The 24,249-nt window shown below is 38.9% G+C and overlaps 1 protein-coding gene across 5 annotated transcripts in view; it reads left to right on the top strand.

Moving 5' to 3' along the window:
- The window catches only part of F8 (coagulation factor VIII), a 123,068-nt gene that overhangs the window by 52,813 nt on the left and 46,006 nt on the right, over positions 1 to 24,249 (top strand). For all 5 annotated transcript variants that reach the window (XM_059911589.1, XM_059911592.1, XM_059911593.1 and 2 more), the window contains 2 exons: positions 6,379 to 6,588; positions 17,474 to 20,564. In XM_059911589.1, the coding sequence (XP_059767572.1) occupies positions 6,379 to 6,588; positions 17,474 to 20,564 (3,301 nt within the window). The remainder of the gene's footprint in view (positions 1 to 6,378; positions 6,589 to 17,473; positions 20,565 to 24,249) is intronic.

Genomic DNA, 24,249 nt, shown 5'->3' with positions numbered 1-24,249 from the left:
TTAATTACGATAGCTTTAAAATATCTTTTAACACTTTGTAGGGCAAGAAACTTTGATTCTCAATTAGTTGCACTAAGCTAGTGTCTGAGCATTGCTTAGTGGATTTGTGGGCCTCTACCTTGCAGAGTAAACAAATGTTTATTGAAGGGATGGACAGATAGATGTATGGAAGAGGCTTTCAGAAACAATTCTGTTTATAAATTGAAATCTGTGTTACTTTTACTTACTTTTTATTTAGAAATAATTTCAAACTTTCAGAAATGCTGCAAGAATAGTAAAGTCCCATATACCCTTTATCCAGATTCACTCATTTTTAAGATTTTGCTATTTTTGCTTTATCATTCTCTCTTTCTTCTATATATACTTTTTTTTTCATTTTCACTTAATTTGTTTTATTGGGATAAAATATACATAACATAAAATTTACCATCTTAACCATTTTTAAGTGTTCAGTTCAATTCGGTGGCATTAAATATATTCGCATTGTTGTGCAACCATCCCTCTGCAGAACTTTTTCATCTTCTCAAACTGAAACTGTATATCTGTTAAACAGTAACTCCCTATTCCCCTTCCCCCCAGGCTCTGGTAACCACCATTCTGCTTTCTTTTTTTTTTTTTTAATCAGTCATCAATTTTATACACATCAGTGTATACATGTCAATCCCAATCACCCAATTCAGCACACCACCATCCCCACCCCACTGCGGTTTTCCCCCCTTGGTGTCCATACATTTGTTCTCTACGTCTGTGTCTCAACTTCTGCCCTGCAAACCGGTTCATCTGTACCATTTTTCTAGGTGCAACATACATGTGTTAATATACGATATTTGTTTTTCTCTTTCTGACTTACTTCACTCTGTATGACAGTCTCTAGATCCGTCCACATCTCAACAAATGACTCAATTTCGTTCCTTTTTATGGCTGAGTAATATTCCATTGTATATATGGACCACATCTTCTTTATCCATTCGTCTGTCGATGGGCATTTAGGTTGCTTCCATAACCTGTCTATTGTAAATAGTGCTGCAATGAACATTGGGGTGCATGTGTCTTTTTGAATTACGGTTTTCTCTGGGTATATGCCCAGTAGTGGGATTGCTGGATCATACGGTAGTTCATTTTTAGTTTTTTAAGGGACCTCCATATTGTTCTCCATGGCGGCTGTATCAATTTACATTCCCACCAACAGTGCAAGAGGGTTCCCTTTTCTCCACACCCTCTCCAGCATTTGTTGTTTGTAGATTTTCTGATGATGCCCATTCTAACTGGTGTGAGGTGATACCTCATTGTAGTTTTGATTTGCATTTCTCTAATAATTAGTGATGTTGAGCATCTTTTCATGTGCTTCTTGGCCATCTGTATGTCTTCTTTGGAGAAATGTCTATTTAGGTCTTCTGCCCATTTTTGGATTGGGGTGTTTGTTTCTTTAATATTGAGCTGAATGAGCTGTTTATATATTTTGGAGATTAATCCTTTGTCTGTTGATTCATTTGCAAATATTTTCTCCCATTCTGAGGGTTGTCTTTTCGTCTTGTTTATGGTTTCCTTTGCTGTGCAAAAGCTTTGAAGTTTCATTAGGTCCCATTTGTTTATTTTTGTTTTTATTTCCATTACTCTAGGAGGTGGATCAAAAAAGATCTTGCTGTGATTTATGTCAAAGAGTGTTCTTCCTATGTTTTCCTCTAAGAGTTTTATAGTGTCCAGTCTTACATTTAGGTCTTGAATCCATTTTGAGTTTATTTTTGTGTATGGTGTTAGGGAGTATTCTAATTTCATTCTTTTACATGTAGCTGTCCAGTTTTCCCAGCACCACTTATTGAAGAGACTGTCTTTTCTCCATTGTATACCTTTGCCTCCTTTGTCATAGATTAGTTGACCATAGGTGCGTGGGTTTATCTCTGGGCTTTCTATCTTGTTCCATTGATCTATGTTTCTGTTTTTGTGCCAGTACCATATTGTCTTGATGACTGTAGCTTTGTAGTATAGTCTGAAGTCAGGGAGTCTGATTCCTCCAGCTCCGTTTTTTTCCCTCAAGACTGCTTTGGCTATTCGGGGTCTTTTGTGTCTCCATACAAATTTTAAGATGCTTTGTTCTAGTTCTGTAAAAAATGCCATTGGTAATTTGATAGGGATTGCATTGAATCTGTAGATTGCTTTGGGTAGTATAGTTATTTTCACAATATTGATTCTTCCAATCCAAGAACATGGTATATCTCTCCATCTGTTTGTATCATTTTTAATTTCTTTCATCAGTGTCTTATAGTTTTCTGCATACAGGTCTTTTGTCTCCCTAGGTAGGTTTATTCCTAGGTGTTTTATTCTTTTTGTTGCAATGGTAAACGGGAGTGTTTCCATAATTTCTCTTTCAGATTTTTCATCATTAGTGTATAGGAATGCAAGAGATGTCTGTGCATTAATTTTGTATCCTGCAACTTTACCAAATTCATTGATTAGCTCTAGTAGTTTTCTGGTGGCATCTATTAGGATTCTCTATGTATAGTATCATGTCATCTGCAAACAGTGACAGTTTTACTTCTTCTTTTCCAATTTCTATTCCTTTTATTTCTTTTTCTTCTCTGATTGCCGTGGCTAGGACTTCCAAAACTATGTTGAATAATAGTGGTGAGTGTGGACATCCTTGTCTCGTTCCTGATCCTAGAGGAAATGCTTTCAGTTTTTCACCATTGAGAATGATGTTTGCTGTGGGTTTGTTGTATATGGCCTTTATTATGTTGAGGTAGGTTCCCTCTATGCCCACTTTCTGGAGAGTTTTTATCATAAATGGGTGTTGAATATTGTCAAAAGCTTTCTCTGCATCTATTGAGATGATCATATGGTTTTTCTTCTTCAATTTGTTAATATGGTGTATCACATTGATTGATTTGCATATATTGAAGAATCCTTTCATCCCTGGGATAAATCCCACTTGATCGTGGTGTATGATCCTTTCAATGTGTTGTTGGATTCTGTTTGCTAGTATTTTGTTGAGGATTTTTGCATCTATATTCATCAGTGATATTGGTCTGTAATTTTCTTTTTTTGTAGTATCTTTGTCTGGTTTTGGTATCAGGGTGATGGTGGCCTCATAGAATGAGTTTGGGAGTGTTCCTTCTTCTGCAGTTTTTTGGAAGAGCTTGAGAAGGATGGGTGTTAGCTCTTCTCTAAATGTTTGATAGAATTCACCTGTGAAGCCATCTGGTCCTGGACTTTTGTTTGTTGGAAGATTTTTAATCACAGTTTCAATTTCATTACTTGTGATTGGTCTGTTCATATTTTCTGTTTCTTCCTGGTTCAGTCTTGGAAGGTTATACCTTTCTAAGAATTTGTCCATTTCTTCCAGGTTGTCCATTTTATTGGCATAGAGTTGCTTGTAGTAGTCTCTTAGGATGCTTTGTATTTCTGCGGTGTCTGTTGTAACTTCTCCTTTTTCATTTCTAATTTTATTGATTTGAGTCCTCTCCGTCTTTTTCTTGATGAGTTTGGCTAATGGCTTATCAATTTTGTTTATCTTCTCAGAGAACCAGCTTTTAGTTTTATTGATCTTTGCTATTGTTTTCTTTGTTTCTATTTCATTTATTTCCGCTCTGATCTTTATGATTTCTTTCCTTCTGCTAACTTTGGGTTTTGTTTGTTCTTCTTTCTCTAGTTCCTTTAGGTGTAAGGTTAGATTGTTTACTTGAGTTTTTTCTTGTTTCTTTAGGTAGGCTTGTATAGCTATAAACTTCCCTCTTAGAACTGCTTTTGCTGCATCCCATAGGTTTTGGATCGTCGTGTTTTCATTGTCATTTGTCTCTAGGTATTTTTTGATTTCCTCTTTGATTTCTTCAGGGATCTCTTGGTTATTTAGTAACGTATTGTTTAGCCTCCATGTGTTTGTGCTTTTCACGTTTTTTCCCCTGTAATTCATTTCTAATCTCATAGCGTTGTGGTCAGAAAAGATGCTTGATATGATTTCAATTTTCTTAAATTTACTGAGGCTTGATTTGTGACCCAAGGTGTGATCTATCCTGGAGAATGTTCTGTGCACACTTGAGAAGAAAGTGTAATCTGCGGTTTTTGGATGGAATGTCCTATAAATATCAATTAAATCTATCTGGTCTATTGTGTCATTTAAAGCTTCTGTTTCCTTATTTATTTTCATTTTGGATGATCTGTCCATTGGTGTAAGTGAGGTGTTAAAGTCCCCCACTATTATTGTGTTACTGTCGATTTCCTCTTTTATAGCTGTTAGCAGTTGCCTTATGTGTTGAGGTGCTCCTATGTTAGGCGCATATATATTTATAATTGTTATATCTTCTTCTTGGATTGATCCCTTGATCATTATGTAGTGTCCTTCCTTGTCTCTTGTAACATTCTTTATTTTAAAGTCTATTTTATCTGATATGAGTGTAGCTACTCCAGCTTTCTTTTGCTTTCCATTTGCATGGAATATCTTTTTCCATCCCCTCACTTTCAGTCTGTATGTGTCCCTAGGTCTGAAGTGGGTCTCTTGTAGACAGCATATATATGGGTCTTGTTTTTGTATCCATTCAGCAAGCCTGTGTCTTTTGGTTGGAGCATTTAATCCATTCACGTTTAAGGTAATTATCGATATGTATATTCCTATGACCATTTTCTTAATTGTTTTGGGTTTGTTTTTGTAGGTCCTTTTCTTCTCTTGTGTTTCCCACTTAGAGAAGTTCCTTTAGCATTTGTTGTAGAGCTGGTTTGGTGGTGCTGAATTCTCTTAGCTTTTGCTTGTCTGTAAAGCTTTTGATTTCTCCATCAAATCTAAATGAGATCCTTGCCGGGTAGAGTAATCTTGGTTGTAGGTTCTTCCCTTTCATCACTTTAAGTATATCATGCCACTCCCTTCTGGCTTATAGACTTTCTGCTGAGAAATCAGCTGTTAACCTTATGGGAGTTCCCTTGTATGTTATTTGTCGTTTTTCCCTTGCTGCTTTCAATAATTTTTCTTTGTCTTTAATTTTTGCCAATTTGGTTACTATGTGTCTCAGCGTGTTTCTCCTTGGGTTCATCCTGTATGGGACTCTCTGCACTTCCTGGACTTGGGTGGCTATTTCCTTTCCCATGTTAGGGAAGTTTTCGACTATAATCTCTTCAAATATTTTCTCCGGTCCTTTCTCTCTTTCTTCTCCTTCTGGGACCCCTATAATGCAAATGTTGTTGCGTTTAATGTTGTCCCAGAGGTCTCTTAGGCTGTCTTCATTTCTTTTCATTCTTTTTTCTTTAGTCTGTTCCGCAGCAGTGAATTCCACCATTCTGTCTTCCAGGTCACTTATCCGTTCTTCTGCCTCAGTTATTCTGCTATTGATTCCTTCTAGTGTAGTTTTCATTTCAGTTATTGTATTGTTCATCTCTGTTTGTTTGTTCTTTAATTCTTCTAGGTCTTTGTTAAACATTTCTTGCATCTCCTCGATCTTTGCCTCCATTCTTATTCCGAGGTCCTGGATCATCTTCACTATCATTATTCTGAATTCTTTTTCTCGAAGGTTGCCTATCTCCACTTCATTTAGTTGTTTTTCTGGGGTTTTATCTTGTTCCTTCATCTGGTATATAGCCCTCTGCCTTTTCGTCCTGTCTATCTTTCTGTGAATGTGGTTTTTCTTCCACAGGCTGCAGGATTGTAGTTTTTCTTGCTTCTGCTGTCTTCCCTCTATATATATACTTTTTTATTACTTATTTTCAACTTGAGAATAGGTTGTAGATATCATGCCCCTTTATCTCTTAATACTTCATTGTGTATTTCCTATGAATAAAGATATTTGCTTATATAATCAAAGTGGAGTTATGAAATCCAGAAAATTTAACATTGATAGAATACATTATCTAATACATTTATACAATAAGCTTACCTAATGGGTAGCCAATATTCCAGTTGTATCAATCAGTTCTGTCTTTTGTAGCATTTCCTCTCTCCGTTTCAGGGTCTAGTCATGGATCTAGTTGTCCTGCTTCTTTGAAATCTGTTTCCTTGAATTTGGAACACTATCAGATACTAATTTTGATCACCAGATCAAGAGTTTTTTTTCTGTTTTTTTCCTCTGTGTAGTTATTATTTTTCTCCTTGCAACTAATAAGCAGTGTATAGGGAGATACTTTGAAACCATGCAAATGTCCTGCTCCTCATCAAACTGCCACCCACCATATAGCATCTAAATCCATCATTACTATGATGGTCTATGACTCTCCTCACTTTGAGATTGGAACTTAGCTGATCAAGTATTAACAATTTACTTTTTTGAAAGGTATAATGTTATTTCTTCTTGGGAATAAGGTAACGGGCATAACATATAATCATTTCTAATCAGATCATCACAATCCAAAATAATAAATGCAGATACTGCTAAAATCTTTTATTCTCCATTCTTTTTACAGGCATCAATGGCTATGTTTTTGATAGCTTGCAGCTGTCGGTTTGTTTGCATGAGGTGGCATACTGGTACATTCTAAGTATTGGAGCACAGACTGACTTCCTGTCTGTCTTCTTCTCTGGATATACCTTCAAACACAAAATGGTCTATGAAGACACACTTACCCTATTCCCCTTCTCAGGAGAAACTGTCTTCATGTCAATGGAAAACCCAGGTTAGTTATTTATATTATTCTTTTACTAACAGTGGTGTTTGCTTCACTAGCCATTCACATGTTCTTTTGCCCACTAGCTTACATTTGGGTAGATACTAAATGGTTCAAGTGATTTTGGTAATTACAAGGCATTTTAAAGACAACACCACATCAAGTATTTAAGTTAAAAGTCTTTGTTGTAAAAAGTGCTTTTACTTGCCATCGGTCAAAATTTTAAGTGTGTTTACTAAACTGTAATGGTGAATATACATTTATACATGCAGTTAACACACAGGGACTAAACATGTTTCTATGTGCATTGTGAACATTGGTATTGCTGGGAAGTACATCATAATTTCCTTTTGCACACATAACATCAAACCACTGTGAAGCCTTCTGGACGAATGTGGCTGTCAGCTTCTCGTCCTCTCTCTCCCTCCATAACTACTGCAAGACTTTTGAGAGCACCAGCCCAGTGATCAGGAGGAACACAGACCTGGCCTAAATCTAACACAGATTGTTGCAGCTTAGTAACAAGTGCTCCTTGTCCCTCCCACCCCCATCATCTGCAGAGGGAAGTACATAAAACTACCTACAGATTGTAGTTATTCTCTTACACTTATGGCTTTTCTGGAGATAAATTCTCATGGGGAAATTTCTTGGGAATAAAAACCAATCTCATCATATAAAAATATAGATTCACCTTCATACCCAGAAACTTATCTTACTTCAAGAAATGCAGTTTTGTAAGAAGTGAGTGAAGAACCTGACAAAACTCCAGTAACACCTCTGAAAGTATCTTGTTTATTCGTGTTTATGTCTTTGTTATCTGTTTTCCAGCTAAGTTGTTAAGGTCTCTAAGGACAGGGACCTTGTTATCTTGCTCATCACTGAATCCCGAATGTTTACAGTGCCTGGCCTATAGTAGACGCTTAATAAACATTTTTTCGATGAATGAATGAATTAAATACCTGCAAAACTATTATAAAACAGTATGCATAATATGGTTGTAATTGTCTAAACCAAAGAAAGAAAGAAAGTGTGTGTGTGTGTGTCTGTGTGTAGGCAGAGAAAGATATTTAAAATATCAATATTTTGAGAAGCTTTTAAACTACTTTGGTGATCACTTAAATTCTAAAGACAAATTAAAACTCTGCTTTATGTGTCTTGAGGGAAAAGTCTGATCCCTTTTATTTGTCCTTTTGTGTCTGGTTTATTTCACTTGGCATAATTTTCACTCAGCTTCACTCAGCCAGAGTCATCCACGTTGTGATGTGTGTCAGTGCATCATTCTTTTTTTTAAATTTTATTTATTTATTTTTAAAAATTTATTTATTTTCGGCTGCATTGGGTCTTTCATTGCTGCGTGTGGGCCTCCTCTAGTTGCGGCGAGCGGGGGCTACTCTTTGTTGCGGTGCGCGGGCTTCTCATTGCGGTGGCTTCTCTTGTTGCAGAGCACAGGCTCCAGGTGCGCGGGCTTCAGTAGTTGTGGCGCATGGGCTTAGTTGCTCCACGGCACGTGGGATCTTCCTGGACCAGGGCTCGAACCCGTGTCCCTGGCATTGGCAGGTGGATTCTTAACCACTGCACCACCAGGGAATTCCCTGTCAGTACATCATTCTTGCAGCTCACTTTACACCCTGCTTTAACCGCATATCACCACAAAAAAATGATAATTATGTGATGTGATAAAGGCACATAGCTACCACTATGATGGTAATCCATATTGCAATATATAAATGTATCAAATCAATACACTGTAAAAGTTAAACTTACACAGTGGTATCTATCAATTGTATCTCAATATAAAAAGAAACTATAGTGAGCAGGTTGGTCACCTGTTTCTGTAAATAATGTTTTGCTGGAACATATACACGAAAGATATACAGTTAATTTTTGTATATTGACCTTGTATCTTGCAGCCTTGCTAAATTCACTGTAAGATCTGGCAATTATTTTATAGATTCCCATAAGATTTTCTTGTACACAATCAAATTGTTGCAAATATTGACAGTTTCAGTTTTTCCTTTCCAACACTTATGCCTTTTATTTCTTTTTTTCTGTGCCTTAATTTTGAATAAAACTGGTAAGAGCAGGGAAAAAACCCACATATCAGAAGTTTTGATGAGTCATTTTTATTATCAATTATATTAAAATATTAGAAATATTTTCTTTCTTTTTTTAAAGGAACGCCTTTATTTATTTATTTATTTATTTATTTATTTATTTATTTATTGGCTGTGTTGGGTCTTCATTTCTGTGCGAGGGCTTTCTCTACTTGCGGCAAGCGGGGGCCACTCTTCATCGCGGGGCGTGGGCCTCTCACTATCGCGGCCTCTCTTGTTGCAGAGCACAGGCTCCAGACGTATAGGCTCAGTAGTTGTGGCTCACGGGCCTAGTTGCTCCGCGGCATGTGGGATCTTCCCGGACCAGGGCTCAAACCTGCATTGGCAGGCAGATTCTCAACCACTGCACCACCAGAGAAGCCCTAGAAATATTTTCTAATATCCATTGTGACTTCTTCTTTTATTCGTAATTATTAAAACTGGTTTACTAAATTCCTAAACATATGGGTATTTTCTAGTTTTCTGTTGCTCATTTCATATTTTTACTTCACTGTGGTCATATAACATCCTCTACATGATTTCAGTTCTTTGAAATGTGGTGAGACTTGCTTTATGCCCAGCATATGGTTTACTTTGGCTAATGGCCTGTTGGAACTTAAGATGAATGTGTCTTCTGCAGTTGTTAGGTGGACTGTTCCATGTATGTCAAGTTGCTTTATCATTTTGTTAAAATCCTTATAAGTTTACTGATATTTTGTCTGCTTCTTACAGTTACTGAGAGAACTATGTTAAGAGCTCTACCTGTAATTGTTGGGTTTGTTGTTTCAAAATAAATGAGGCAAAATAAAATCAGGTGCTTACAAATTTAAGATTGTTATGTACTCTTGTTAAATTAACCATGTTATCATTGTGAAATGTCCTTCTTTTTCTGAAGTAGTACTTGTTGCCATAATATCTGCTTTTTCTGAAATTTATGTGCCTCAATCACCTTTATTTTGCTTAATGTTTGTGTGGTATATATTTTTTTCCATTCTGGTACTTTCAGCCTATCTATGCACTTACATTTATAGTGTATCTCCGTAACATTTCTTATAGTGCACGTCTGCTGGTTAATTAATTTCATCAGGTTTTGCTTGTCTAAAAAGTCTTCATTTCTCCTGAAATTGTGAATAATATTTGCACTGTGTACATACCAATGAAAATAGCTCTTGGACAAATCTAGAACAGAACAAAGAAGTATCAGAAACACTGTGGAGCACAAAAATGAGGATGGCCAAATAGAAGAGCGTATCAAAAATTTGACTTGTGTCATTCTGTCCCTCAGTCTGAAGCAGCTTGGTGCCAAAGGGGATCCCCTCTAAGGGATTTCTTCCCATGGGGAAAGGACAACAGGAGAACTGTAACACCTCTTGTCACTACCAGGAACACTAGCAGCCTTCACCACCTGAGGAGCTCCATAGTCTTCACAGATACTGAAGCCAGCTGATGGACCTTCTCAGAGTCCAAGCCACTGCACTCCCCCCAGAGGAGGAGCTGCATCCTCCCCTCAGGGCTTAGGCCTCCCCCAGCACCCACCATCTTCAGGGCTTGAGTTGCTGGTGTGCTTGCAACTCAGAGCCTGAGGACCCCATCATCCCTGGGGCCCATGTTGCTGCTCTACCTTGTCCCCCCAAGCACCAAGACACCACTGCACCCCACCCACCAGGACCTGAGCTGATGTGGCATGCCCTTGGAGAATGTGGACCCCCGCTTCATTGGCGATCTGTGCATGCCTATGCCTTTGAAACTGGCACCGCTACAGCAGATGTGCTCATACTCCAGGCTCAGGAACCATGAACTACACTGTCACTCTGAGCACCTGCACCCCAAACAGTGGCACCACCATCAATGCATGTACATCTCTGTCCCAGAACCCAGCACTGCCATCAAGGCCTGTGTGCTCACATGCCAGACACAGTACCAAGAATAATCCCCTCAGCTAAGACCTCAGTCTGTGGGTGAAAAGAAGAACAAGAGGACCCCAGCATCCTTTGCCATCTAGGAGGCCAACAATCCTCACCACTACTGCCATCACAGACACTCACAGCCTTGACCACCAAGGACCCTCCACAGTCTTCGCTGACATTGACCTCAACTGACAGAGCTGCATGGAGACTATGCTGTTGTGCCCTCCCTGGAACTGGAGCTGCTGAACTGCAGAAGAAAGAAAGAGAGAAAGAGAGAAAGAGGGAGGGAGGAATGAAGAAAGGAAGGAAGGAACCCAGAAATCCTGGAGCTAAAGAATATAATGAACGAAATGAAAAATGCAATAGAGAGCTTCAACAACATACTTGATTAAGCAGAAGAAACAATCTTCAAACTCAAAGATAAATCTTTTGAAATTATCCAGTCAAGAGGAGAAAAAAAAAGAATAAAGAAAGCCTACAGGATTTATGGAATACCATTAAATTTTTCCAGACAAGACATACAAGTGACCAACAGGTATATGAAAATGTTCTCAACATCACTAATCATCAGGGAAATGCAAATCAAAACCACAGTGAGATATCAGCTCAGACCTGTCAAAATGGCTATTATCAAAAAATCACATGATAATAAGTGTTGGCAAAGATGTGGAGCAAGGGGAGTCCTTGGGACTTCCCTGGTGGTCCAGTGGTTAAGACTCCATGCTCTCAATGCAGGGGGCCTGGGTTCAATCCCTGGTCAGGGAACTAGATCCTGCATGCCGCAACTAAGATCCCGCATGTTGCAACTAAAGATCCTGCATGCCGCAACTAAAGATCCCGCATGTCACAACTAAAGATCCCGCATGTCACAATGAAGATCCCGTGTGCCGCAACTAAGACCCAGCACAGCTAAATACATAAATAAATATTTTAAAAAAAAAGAAAGAAAGAAAAGGGAATCCTTGTACACTGTTAGTGGGAATATAAATTGGTGCAGCCATTATGGAGAACAGTATGGAGGTTCCTCAAAAAATTAAAAATAGAACTACCATATGATCCAGCAATCCCACTTCTGGTATATATACAAAGGAAATGAAATCAGGATCTTGAAGAGATATCTGCACTCCCGTGTTTATTGCAACATTATTCACAATAGCCAAAACATGGAAATAACCTAAGTGTCCATTGATGAATGAATGGAAGAGTAGAAAGACCCTGAGCTCACCTGCTCTCACAGGCACACCAAATCACAACTATTTTCAGAACAAGCATCAATGGAAAAGACTGGAACCTACCAGAAAAGATTGTCTACAACTAAAGATATAAAGAAGGAACCACAATAAGATGGGTAGGAGGGGCATCATCATGATATAGTCAAATCCCATACCCCTGGGTGGACAATTCACAAACGGGAGGATAATTACCATTGCAGAGGTCCTCCCCAAGGAGAGAGGGGTCTGACCCCATGTTGGGCTCCATAACCTGTGGGTCATATACTGGGAAAACGAGCCCCCAGAGCATTTGGCTTTGAAGACCAGCAGGGCTTACTCTCCAGAGTCCCAGAGAGCTGTGGGAAGTAGAAACTGTACTCTTAAAGGGTGCACACAAACTCTCACATGCTCCAGGATCCAGGGTAGAAGCAGTAATAGGAGCCTGGGTCAGACGTACCTGCTGATCTGGAGAGTCTCCCAGAGAGGTAGGAGGCAACTGCAGCTCACCCTGGGGACATAGACACTGGTGGCAGCCATTTGGGGAGCTGATTCTACCAGGAGGACACTGGTGCTGGTAAGCACCATTGTGAAATCCTCCCTCTAGCTTATAAGCCTCAGGACCCATCCCCGCCCTGGCCCAACAGCCTGTAGGCAAAAGTGCTGAGACACCTCATGCCAAGCAACTAACTGGGCATGGACACAGCCCCACCCACCAACAGACAGGCTGCCTTAAGACCCCCTGAGCCCACAGCTGCCCCTGGACATGGCCCTGCCCACCAGAGGGCACGGGATCTGCCCCACAAACCAGTGTGCAGGCACCAGACCCGGGACCCCCAGGGACCTCCAGCCAGAGACCCTGGGACCCAGCTCCACCCACCAGTGGGCAGACACCAGCCCCAGAATCCCCTGGGCTCTGGCCCTGCCCTCCAGTGAGCCTGCTCTAGCCTTGGGACCAGCTTCACCCACCAACAGGTGTCACTCTTTGTCACTATTTGCTGTCACTATTTGCAGATGACATGACACTATACATAGAAAATCCTAAAGACACCACCAAAAAACTACTAGAGCTCATCAATTAATTCAGTAAAGTTGTAGGGTCCAAAAATAATATACAGAAAATCTGTTGCATTTCTATACACTAACAACAAACTAAACTATCAGAAAGAGAAATTAAGGAAACAGTCTCATTTACAATCGCGTAATAAAGAATAAAATACCTAGGAATAAACCTGCTTAAGGAGGCAAAAGACCTGTACTCAGAAATCTATAAGATGCTGATGAAAGAAATCAAAGATGACACAAACAGATGGAAAGATATACCATGTTCTTGGATTAGAAGAATCAATATTGTCAAAATGACTGTACTACCCAAAGCAATCTACGATCCAATGCAATCCCTATCAAATTACCAATAGCATTTTTCACAGAACTAGAACAAAAATTTTTAAATCTATATGTAAACACAAAAGATAATGAATAGCCAAAACAATCTTGAGAAGGAAAAACAGAACTAGAGGAATCATGTGCCCTGACTTCAGACTGTACTACAAAGCTACAGTAATCAAAACAGTATGGTACTGGTACAAAAAACAGAAATATAGATCAATGGAACACGATAGAGAGCCCAGAAATAAACCCACACACTTATGGTCAATCTGCAACGAAGTGTGCAATAATATACAATGGAGAAAAGACAGTCTCTTCAATAAGTAGAGCTGGGAAAACTGGACAGATACATGTAAGAGAATGATATTAGAAATTCTCTAAGACCATATACAAAAATAAACTCAAAATAAATTAAAGACCTAAATGTGAGACCAGATACTATAAAACTCCTAGAAAAAAACATAGATGAGACACTCTATGACATAAATAGTAGCAATATTTTTTTGGATCTGTCTCTTAAAGGAGATAAAAGCAAAAATAAACAAATGGGACCTAATTAAACTTAAAGCTTTTGCACAGCAAAGGAAACCATCGACAAAAAAAACACAAAAAGACCACCTACTGGGACTTCCCTGGTGGTCCAGTGGTTAAGAATCCGCCTTCCAATGCAGGGGATGCGGGTTCGATCCCTGGTCAGGGAACTAAGATCCCACATGCCATGGGGCAACTAAGCCCATGCGCGCTCTAGAGCCCATGCACCACAACTAGAGAGAAGCCCGCCTGCCCCAACAAAAGATCCCGCATGCTGAAACTAAGACCCAACGCAGCCAAATAAATAAATATTAAAAAAAAAGACAACTTACTGAATGGGAGAAAATATTTGCAAATGATATGACAAACAAGGAGTTAATATCCAAAATATGTAAACAGCTCACACAACTCAACATCAAAAAAACAAACAGCCCAATTTAAAAAATGGTCAGAAAGCCTGAATAGACATTTTTCCAAAGAAGACTTACAGATGGCTGAGAGGCACATGAAAAGGTGCTCACCATCATTAATCATCAGAGAAATGCAAATCAAAACCACAATGAGGGGCTTCCCTGGTGGCGCAGTGGTTGAGAATCTGCCTGCCAATGCAGGGGACACGGGTTCGAGCCCTGGTCTGGGAAGATCCCACATGCCGCGGACCAGCTGGGCCCATGAGCCACAATTACTGAGCCTGCGTGTCTGGAGCCTGTGCTCCGCAGCAGGAGAGGCCGCGATAGTGAGAGGCCCGTGCACCGTGATGAGGAGTGGCCCCCGCTTGCCGCAATTAGAGGAAGCCCTTGCACAGAAACGAAGACCCAACACAGCCTAAATAAATAAATAAACTTATAAAAAAAAAAAACCACAATGAGATATCACCTCACACTTGTCAGAATGACCATCATCAAAAAGACAACAAATAGCAAATGTTGGCAAGGATGTGGAAAAATGAAAGGCTAATACAATATTGGTGGGAATGCAAATTGGTGCAGCCACCATGGAAAACAGTATGGAGGTTTCTCAAAAAACTAAAAATAGAACTACTATATGACCCAGCAATTCCACTCCTGGGTATATATCCAAAAAAAAAAAAAAGAAAACTCTAATTGAAAAAAAAGATGTGTACCCCAATGTTCATAGCAGCATTATTTACAATTGCCAACCTGAGTGTCCATCAACAGATGAATGGATAAAGAAGATGTAGTATATATATATATATACAGTGGAATACTACTCAGTCATTGAAAAATGAAGTTTTGCCCTTTGCAACAACATGGATGGACTTGGAGGGTATTATACTAAGTGAAATATGTGAGACAGAGAAAGACAAATACTGTATGATATCACTTATATATGGAATCTAAAAAATACAACAAACTAGTGAATATAACAAAAAAGCAGCAGACTCACAGATATAGAGAACAAACTAGTGGTTACCAGTGGAGAGAGGGAAGGGGGGCGGGGCACGATAGGGAAAGGGGATTAAGAGGTACAAACTACTATGTATAAAATAAATAAGCTACAAGGATATATACTATGACACAGGGAATATAGCCAATATTTTGTAATAATGATAAATGGAGCATAACCAAATATTGTGAATCACTATGTTGTACACCTGAAACTTATATAATATTGTACATCAACCATACCTCAATGAAAAAGAAGAAAATTTTTGAATAAAAAAAATTTAAATTAAAAAAACTCTCTGAAAAAGAAAAAAGTGATATATATGCGTATATATATATATGATGGAATATTATTCATCCATTAAAAAAGACAATATGGATGAACCTGGAGGGCATTATGCTAAGTGAACTAAGCCAGACGAAGACAAATATTGTATGGAATCACTACTATGGGAAATCTTTTTGAAAAAAAGAAAAAGAAAATGTAGAACTCACAGAAACAGATAGTAGAATGGTGGTTATATCATGTTTTGTAATCTTCTTTTTTTCCCCTCACTTAATAATGTATTTGATGTTTTTCTATGTCAATAAATATAGATGAACATCATCATTTTAAAAGATTGGTTAATATTCCATGCTAGAAATATTGCACATGATAGGGATATTGCACTATCATTAAAGAGCTCTTGTCTAATGAAGCCTGAGGTGTGCTCCTACCCACTTGTGATCAGCTGGGCTCTGTCTCTCTAGGTTACTTTGATAGGAACTAGCTCCAGGATTGAATATCAGCCTAAATAATTAGTTCATTGAAAGCCCCAGTTATATCACTGAGGTCGGAGGCAGGTCCGTATATTTGTAGTGCTGACCAAATCTCAAACTTGGCCAGGCGTCTTATGCCTGTTTCAGAAGTTGGAGTAGGAGATTGGCAGCTGAGGTGTCTCCAAGGGAATTATAAGTTAATTTTCTTTGCATCTGTGGTTATATCTCCTTTCTTATTTCAAATTTTATATGTGTGGAATTTCTTATATTTATTTGGTTATTTATTTTATTGAGTTTTAATCAAAGAATCAACTCTTCTTTAAGCTCTTGGATTGAAATTTATTAATTAATTACTATAATGTTTTACTTTATTTTTATTCACATATGTAATAGAAAAAGATGTTCTCATTACAAAAATTCAACCAGTACAGATATAACTAAAGCTCCTCTTGATCACTGTTCCCAGGCCCTTCTCAGAGTATGACGGATGTCATTCTAGACCTGTTTATGGAGTTTCATTTCCCCTTTTCTCACCCAATTACTGTCTTCCTCAGGAAAAGGAAGTATTAGATTTATCTAAGTTATAACAGTGGAATTTTTAGAGTGAAAAACCTTATTTAAATTACTCATTTCGGCTCCAGTCCTGGTCTACTCTGACCCAACATGGTTTTATACCATCAAAAATATGCTTTAAATATCATGAAATTGGGTTCTTGTATCCCATGTCTTCATATTTTTTAATATACTCCTTTATTTTGGTAGAAGACATTCTCTAATCATTTCCTGAGAATGGCTGAATTAGAGGTAGATGTTCTGAATCCTTGTATATTAGAAAATGTCTTTATTCTCATTTCCCATTTGAGTGATTATCTGGCTGCACATAGATTGCAGTGTGCATTAATTCCAAAATGTTTGACCACAGGAACCTTTTCCATGGGCATCCCATTGTCTCATAGGGCTCTGTGGAAATATACTTTGAGGAAAGTTTTCTCTTTGAGGAAGAGCTGTATTCAGTGAAGATTTTGCTTGCAAATATTGTGACTTGATGAGACTGTTCAGGTACCTGATCGGTAGCTTAGTAAAGCTGTATTTGTTTTCATTTATGTTTATGCATATACTTTACCACCATGAAATCCTTTTACTCAGATAATCCTGTTCATAGTAGAAATTAATATTGCTAGAACTGTGGTGGGATTTTATGTTATTTGTATCCTAAACCTAAGTCCTGCTCCCTTATGCTTACTTATTCTACAAATTGGTCACCAAAGAGTTCTGTGTGACTAGTAAGACTCTCCACTATTGTGTGTAATTACATTTCTCCATTTTTCTCCATATATGTATATATGTATATTCATTTTAAATCACAGCCCTTTCTTGTGGTCACAAACAGATATACCACAACAGCAGCAATGCAAAACCACTTTTACTACCATTGTTGGACTACTGTTCCATGTGTCGGGGATTTAACCTAACGACCTGCAATATAATGGTACTGAGTAGTATTTTTTCATTTATCTGGGAATAGAAGAGAACCTCTAACAGAGATCTTGCTTGGGACCTGGGTTATGAGTAACCAGAATCTTATTCTTCCTCATCTCCAGGTCTGTGGGTTCTGGGGTGCCACAACTCAGACTTTCGGAACAGAGGCATGACAGCCTTACTGAAGGTTTATAGTTGTGACAGGAACACTGGTGATTATTATGAGGACACATATGAAGATATTCCAACCCTCTTGCTGAATGAAAACAATGTCATTGAACCCAGAAGCTTCTCCCAGAATTCAAGGCACCCTAGCACTAGGCAAATGCAATTCAAAGCCACCACAACTCCAGAAAATGATATAGAGAAGACTGACCCTCAGTCTGGAGAGAGAATGCAGCTGCTTAAAGAACAAAGTGTCTCCTCTAGTGATTTGTTGATGCTCTTGGGACAGAATCCTACTCCACATGGATTATCCTTATCTGATCTCCAAGAAGCCAGAAATAAAGCTAATGATCATTTACCTAGAGCAATAGAAACAAACAAGGGCCCGTCTGAAGTGGCACATCTCACACCAGAGCTCCATCACAGTGGGGAAAGAGTATCTACTCCTGAGCCAGAGCTGCCATTAAGATTGAATGAGAATTTGGGCACAACTATAACAGTAGAGTTGAAGAAACTTGATTTTAAAATTTCTAGTTCATCGAACAATCTAATGACTCCACCAACAATTCCATCAGGCAATTTGTCAGCAGGTACTGAAAAGACAGGTTCCTTAGGACCCCCAAATATGCCAGTTAATTTTAGTAGTCAATTAGGTGCCATTGTATTTGGCAAAAATTCATCTCACTTTATTGGGTCTGGTGTACCTTTGGGCTTGAGTAAAGAAGATAATGATTCCAAGTCGTTAGAAGCAGTTTTAACAAATAGTCAAGAAAGTTCACTGGGAGAAAATGTATTATCAGTGGTGAGTGATAGGTTATTTAAAGAGGAAGGAGTTCGTGGACCTGCTTCATTGACCAAAGATGATGCTTTGTTTCAAGTTAATATCTCTTTGGTTAAGACAAACAAGGCACTAGTTAACTCAACAACTAATACAAAGACTCACATTGATGACCCAGCATTATTAATTGAGAATAGTACATCAGTCTGGCAAGATATTATGTTAGAAAGTAATACTGAGTTTCAAGAAGTAACTTCCTTGATTCATGATGAAATGTTTATGGACAAAAATACTACAGCTTTGGGACTAAATCATGTGTCAAATAAAACTACTTCATCAAAAAATATGGAAATGATCCACCAAAACAAAGAAGACTCTGTGCCACTAGATGCAGAATATCCAGATACATCATTCTTCAAGACTCTGCCAGATTCAACAAATTGGATAAAAAGGACCCATGGCAAGAACTCCCTAAGCTCTGGGCAAAGGCCCAATCCAAAGCAATTAACATCTTCGGGATCAGAAAAATCTGTGAAAGATCAGAATTTCTTGTCAGAGAAGAATAAGGTGGTAGTAGGAGAGGATGAATTTAGCAAGGGCACAGGTCTTAAAGAGATGATTTTTCCAAATAGCAAGAACGTATTTCTTACTAACTTGGCTAATGTCCAAGAAAATGATACACACAATCAAGGAAAAAAGTCTCAGGAAGAGATAGAAAGGAAAGAAAAATTAATCCAAGAGAATGTAGTTTTGCCTCAGGTGTATACAGTGACTGGAACTAAGAAATTTCTGAAGAACCTTTTTTCACTAAGCACTAAGCAAAATGTAGAAGGTTTAGATGAGGAGACATATACTCCAGCACTTCAAGACACCAGGTCATTAAATGGCTCAGCAAAAAGAGCAGGAATTCACATGGCCCATTTCTCAAAAATAAGGGAGGAAGCAAACTTGGAAGACTTGGGAAACCAAACAAAGCAAATGCTAGATAAATATCCAAGCACCACAAAGATGTCTCCTATTCCAAGTCAGCAGAAGGCTATACCTCAGCGTGATAAGCGGGATTTGAAACAATTCAGACTCCCACTAGAAGAAATAAAGCTTGAAAGGGAGGTAATTCTGAATGACACCTCAACTCAGTGGTCCAAAAACATGAAATATTTGACCCAGGGCACCTTCACACAGATAGAGTACAACAGGAGGGAGAAAAGGGCCATTACTCAGTCATTCTTATCAGATTGTTCTATGAGGAGTCATGACATCATTCAAACAAATGGCTCTGCATTACCCATTGCACAGGTATCAGTATTCCCATCAATTAGACCTACAGATCTGACCAAGATTCCATCCCAGGACAACTCTTCTCATCCTCCAGCATCCGCCTGTAGTTATAGCTTTGTGGAAAGGAGTTCTGGGGTCCAAGAAAGCAGTCATTTCTTACAAGGAGCCAAGAGAAATAACCTTTCTTTAGCCTTCCTAACCTTGGAAGTGATTGAAGGTCAAAGAAAGATCAGCGCCCTAGGGAAACGGGCCACAAACTTACTCATGTACAAGAAACTTGAGAACACTGTTGTCTTGAAACCAGGATTGCCTGAAGCATCTGGCAAAGTTGTTCATCAGGAAGACTTTTTCCATACAAAAACTAGCAATGATTCTCCTGCCCACCTGGATCTCAGGGAAGAGATACTCCTTCAGAAAACACAGGGACTTGTTAAATTGAATAAAGTAAATAGATCTGGAAAAGTGCCCTTTCTGAAATGGGCAACAGAAAGCTCTGAAAATACTCCCCCCAAGCTGCTGGGTCCCCTTGCTTGGGATAACCAATATGCTACCCTGATACCAAGAGAAGAGAAATCCCTAGAGAAGTCACAAAAACACACAGCTTTTAAGACAAAAGACATCATTTTGCCCCTGGACCCTTGTGAAAACAATCATTCAATAGCAGCAATAAATGAAGTACAAGATAAGACCCAAAGAGAAGCCACCTGGGTAAAGCAAGGAGGGACTAGAAGGTTGTGGTCTCAGAATCCACCAGTCTTGAAACGCCATCAAAGGGAAATAACCCTTACTACTTTCCAGCCAGAGGAAGACAAAATTGACTATGATGATACTTTCTCAATTGATACGAAGAGAGAAGATTTTGACATTTATGATGAGGAGGAAAATCAGGGCCCCCGCAGCTTTCAAAAGAGAACGCGACACTATTTTATTGCTGCAGTGGAGCGGCTCTGGGATTATGGGATGAATAGATCCCCCCATGCACTAAGAAACAGGTATGGGTACATTGATTATTCCTTTGTCCTACTGTTGTGACCTTTGATTTTTACCAGGTGCTGAAACAATAGGAAAGGCACAACCAGCAGTGAGACTCCAAAGATTGAGGAAGCTGAGAACCAGATGGCAAAGTCTAGATGAAGCTGAGGAGCAAATGGGAGATTAGATGATGACACTAACAATGAGAGTTACGGGATGGTAAACCCAGATGGCATGAAACTCACTCTGGTGGGATGGTGAAGAAGAGGGGTCTACGAAAGGGTAGGGGGGTCAGAGTCAAGAAGCAGCCATGGGGAGCAGGAAGAAAGTCAGCCTCACCTATCAGCCCTATGAGCTGCAGGGTAAGGTTTAGTCTCCTGAGAGAGCCCTGATAGAGGCAGGAGGAAGCAGTGAAGTGTGTGGTAAAGAGATTGAGGATGCAGGGAAAGCTGTTTTCCATAGTACTGGGGATCCAGAGGGCAAAGTGGGAGGATTTGATTGTTAGGGGAGCAGAGGGAGGTTGGGCAGGGGAGAGAAAGCACAGAGACATTTGGAAGATAAACATAAGGAGAGTCAATCAGTCAACCAATATTTATTGAGCACCTATTATATGCCAGACACTTGCATAGACACTGGAGTGCAGCAAAGTAGGAGCTTACATTCTACTGGGGAGAGCAAGGGACAATAAATTAGTAGAAAACTAAATAGGGGGAATCTTGGTGCCGTTCAAAAGGTAGACTTGAATAATATGGTAGAGTGACGGGGGTGTTACTTTAGCTGTGATGGTCAGAGAAATTCTCTTTGTGGAGTTGAGACCTAAATGATGATAAGAGGTCAGCTAACAGAGGTCTGAGAGAAGACATTTCCGGCAGAGGGAACAGGAAATGCAAAGGCCCTGAGAATGAAACAAGTTTTAGCATGTTTGAGGAACAAAAAAGGACCAACATGACTGTAGTACAGTAAGGAAGTGTGTGCAGGGGTAGGGAGATGAGGTGGCAGAGATGAGCAGTGGTCAGATAATATAGGTCCTAGAGGAAGGGTAGATGCTCTCCCTCTTCATTAGTCATTGTCACTTCCCAGCCTTGCTTTCTACCTCAAATGAGCCCTTATTGCTGCACAGCAACCGTAGAATATTTCCTGCTCTCCTGGACCTCTATCTTACATTTTCTGCTTTTTCCCTAAATCTCCAACACGTTTTGCCCATTCTCCAACACCCCTTCTCACTCCTAGTTGATGCTTTGCAGTGAACTCCACAGACTTCCAACACCACATTTACTGACATCTGTACCAATATACTGCCCAGTTTTGCACTCGATCCCATCCTTTCTCCCTTCATAAAAAACGTTGCTTTAGCAAGTCCCTTGTTCTCTCTTACATCATCAGTTTCTCACTTTCCACCGGATTAGTCTCACCAGCGTCAATCAAGCTATTGATTAGAACAGGGTAGTGGTGGTGAAAATCAAAAGAAATGTAAGGATGTTGATTATGATTTAAAGATAAGCAGAGAGGGCTTGGTGTTAGATTGAGTATGGGGAGGAATGGTGAGAGAAGACTCAAAGAAGATTTTCGGGTTTTGTCCTGAGCAACTAGGTGGATGATAGTGACATTTAATGAGATGTGGAAGGCTTGAAGCAGAACAGATTTATTTGAGGAAACACTCAAGGGTCTGTTTTGTACATATTTAATTTGAGATGCCTATTAGAGATCCAAGTTGAGTTTTTTAAAAATTTATTTTCTTTTAATTTTTTTTGGCTGCATTGGGTCTTAATTGCGGCACGCGGGATCTTCATTGAGGCATGCAGGATCTTCTCATTGCAGCGCACGGGCTCTTCATTGTGGCGTGCGGGCTTCTCTCTAGTTGTGGCATGCTGGCTCCAGGGCACGTGGGCTCTGTAGTTTGTGGCACATGGGGTCTCTAGTTGAGGCTCGCGAGCTCAGTAGTTGTGGCACACGGGCTTAGTTGCCCCGTGGCCTGTGGAATCTTAGTTCCCCGACCAGGGATCGAACCCACGTCCCCTGCATTGAAAGGTGGATTCTTTACCACTGGACCACCAGGGAAGTCCCCAAGTTGAGATGTTGAGTAGGCAGTTAGATATATGAGTCTGGAATCCAAGGAAGAGGTCTGTGCTAAAGATACAAATTTAAGAGTTATGAGCTTATTAATAGCATTCAAATAAGACTTGATGGGATGATGAGGGAGTAAAAGTAGATGTAAACCGTGCCCACTTTACGCTAGGTCCCCAAAGGGCTACATGCTCAAAGTAATGGTAAACCAGTTAACTTGCACTTCATTGACTTACAGCCCAGTTTTCTGTCATCTGTGTTGTCCATGAAATCTCTATTCTTGATCAAAATTTAAGCATGTCTTGGATTGGCAGTGCCTGCAGACATCTGGCTGAAGAATACATAAAACCTCTCTAGTGTAAGAAACCAACATTCTAGGCCTCAAGTTATTTTCACAAATATTCCAGATACAACTTCTAGCACACAAAGATACTGGGTATGAAATAAAACAAGAAAAATAAGCAAGAAACCACAACTAAGGAGTCCACATGCCGCAACTAAGGAGCCGGCAAACTGCAACTAAGACCCAGTGCAACCAAATAAATAAATAAATAAATAAATAAATATTTTTTAAAAATCTAAGTACTCAGTTAAGTAGAAAGGAAACTTTAAAGCAAGAGGTTTGTAGAGATACAGAGGAAATGTTATAATAATAAAACAGTCAATTCAATAGGCAGCCATACATTCCTAAATTACTATGAACCTAATAATATAGTTTTAAAATACATAAAGCAAAACTTGACAGACTTAAATAGAGAAATAGATAAATTCTCAATCATTATCATCGCTTCTATTCAATACTGTACTGAACACTCAAGCAGTAAACACATATAAAAGGTATAAAGGTTGAAAAGAAAGAAATAAAACTGTCCTTGCGTACAGATGATATGATTTTATACATATAAAAAATGTTTACAAATAAGTGATTAGAATTAACTAGGAAGGTTAGCAGGTTTGTAGAATTGAAAATCAGTATACAAAATCTATTATATATCGATATAGTAGCAGCAGACAGGTAGAAAATGAAATTAAAAGAATGTGTCATTTACAATGGAATGAAATAGTAACAAGTACCTAGAAATAAGTATGACAAAAATTTTTCAAGACCTCTATGGAAAAACCTATGGAAATTTATTGGGAAACTTTAAAGAAGACCTAAGTAGATGCCAAGATATACCATGTACATGTACTGGAAAATGCGATATTATGAAAATGTAAACTATCCCCAAACCGATCTATAGATTTGGCACAACCTATGTGAAAATCTCAACAAGTATTTTCTCTTGCAGAACTCAACAAGCCTGATTTTAAAATTACTAAGAAAATGCAAAGCGCCAAGAATAGCCAAGACCCTCTTGAGGAAAAGGAACAAGATGGGAGGAATTGCTGTATAACATATTGAGACTTATTTTAAAGCTATAGTAATGTGATAATTGGCTTAGGAGTAAACAAATAGGTCAGTGAAAGAAAACAGAAAATCCAAAACTAGACTAACACATTTATAGGCATTTGATTTATGGAAAAGGTGTCACAGAAGAGCAGTTTGCAATAAATGTGCTGAAATTTTTTGATATCCGTATGGAAAGACATTAAACTAGATCCCTAACTCACACCATACACAAAAATCCACTAACAGTGGGT

The sequence above is a fragment of the Balaenoptera ricei genome, chromosome X, assembly GCF_028023285.1.
Source record: "Balaenoptera ricei isolate mBalRic1 chromosome X, mBalRic1.hap2, whole genome shotgun sequence".
NCBI lineage: Eukaryota > Metazoa > Chordata > Mammalia > Artiodactyla > Balaenopteridae > Balaenoptera > Balaenoptera ricei.
The sequence above is the reverse complement of the archived record's forward strand: the minus strand, read 5'-3'. Positions and strand labels throughout refer to the sequence as shown.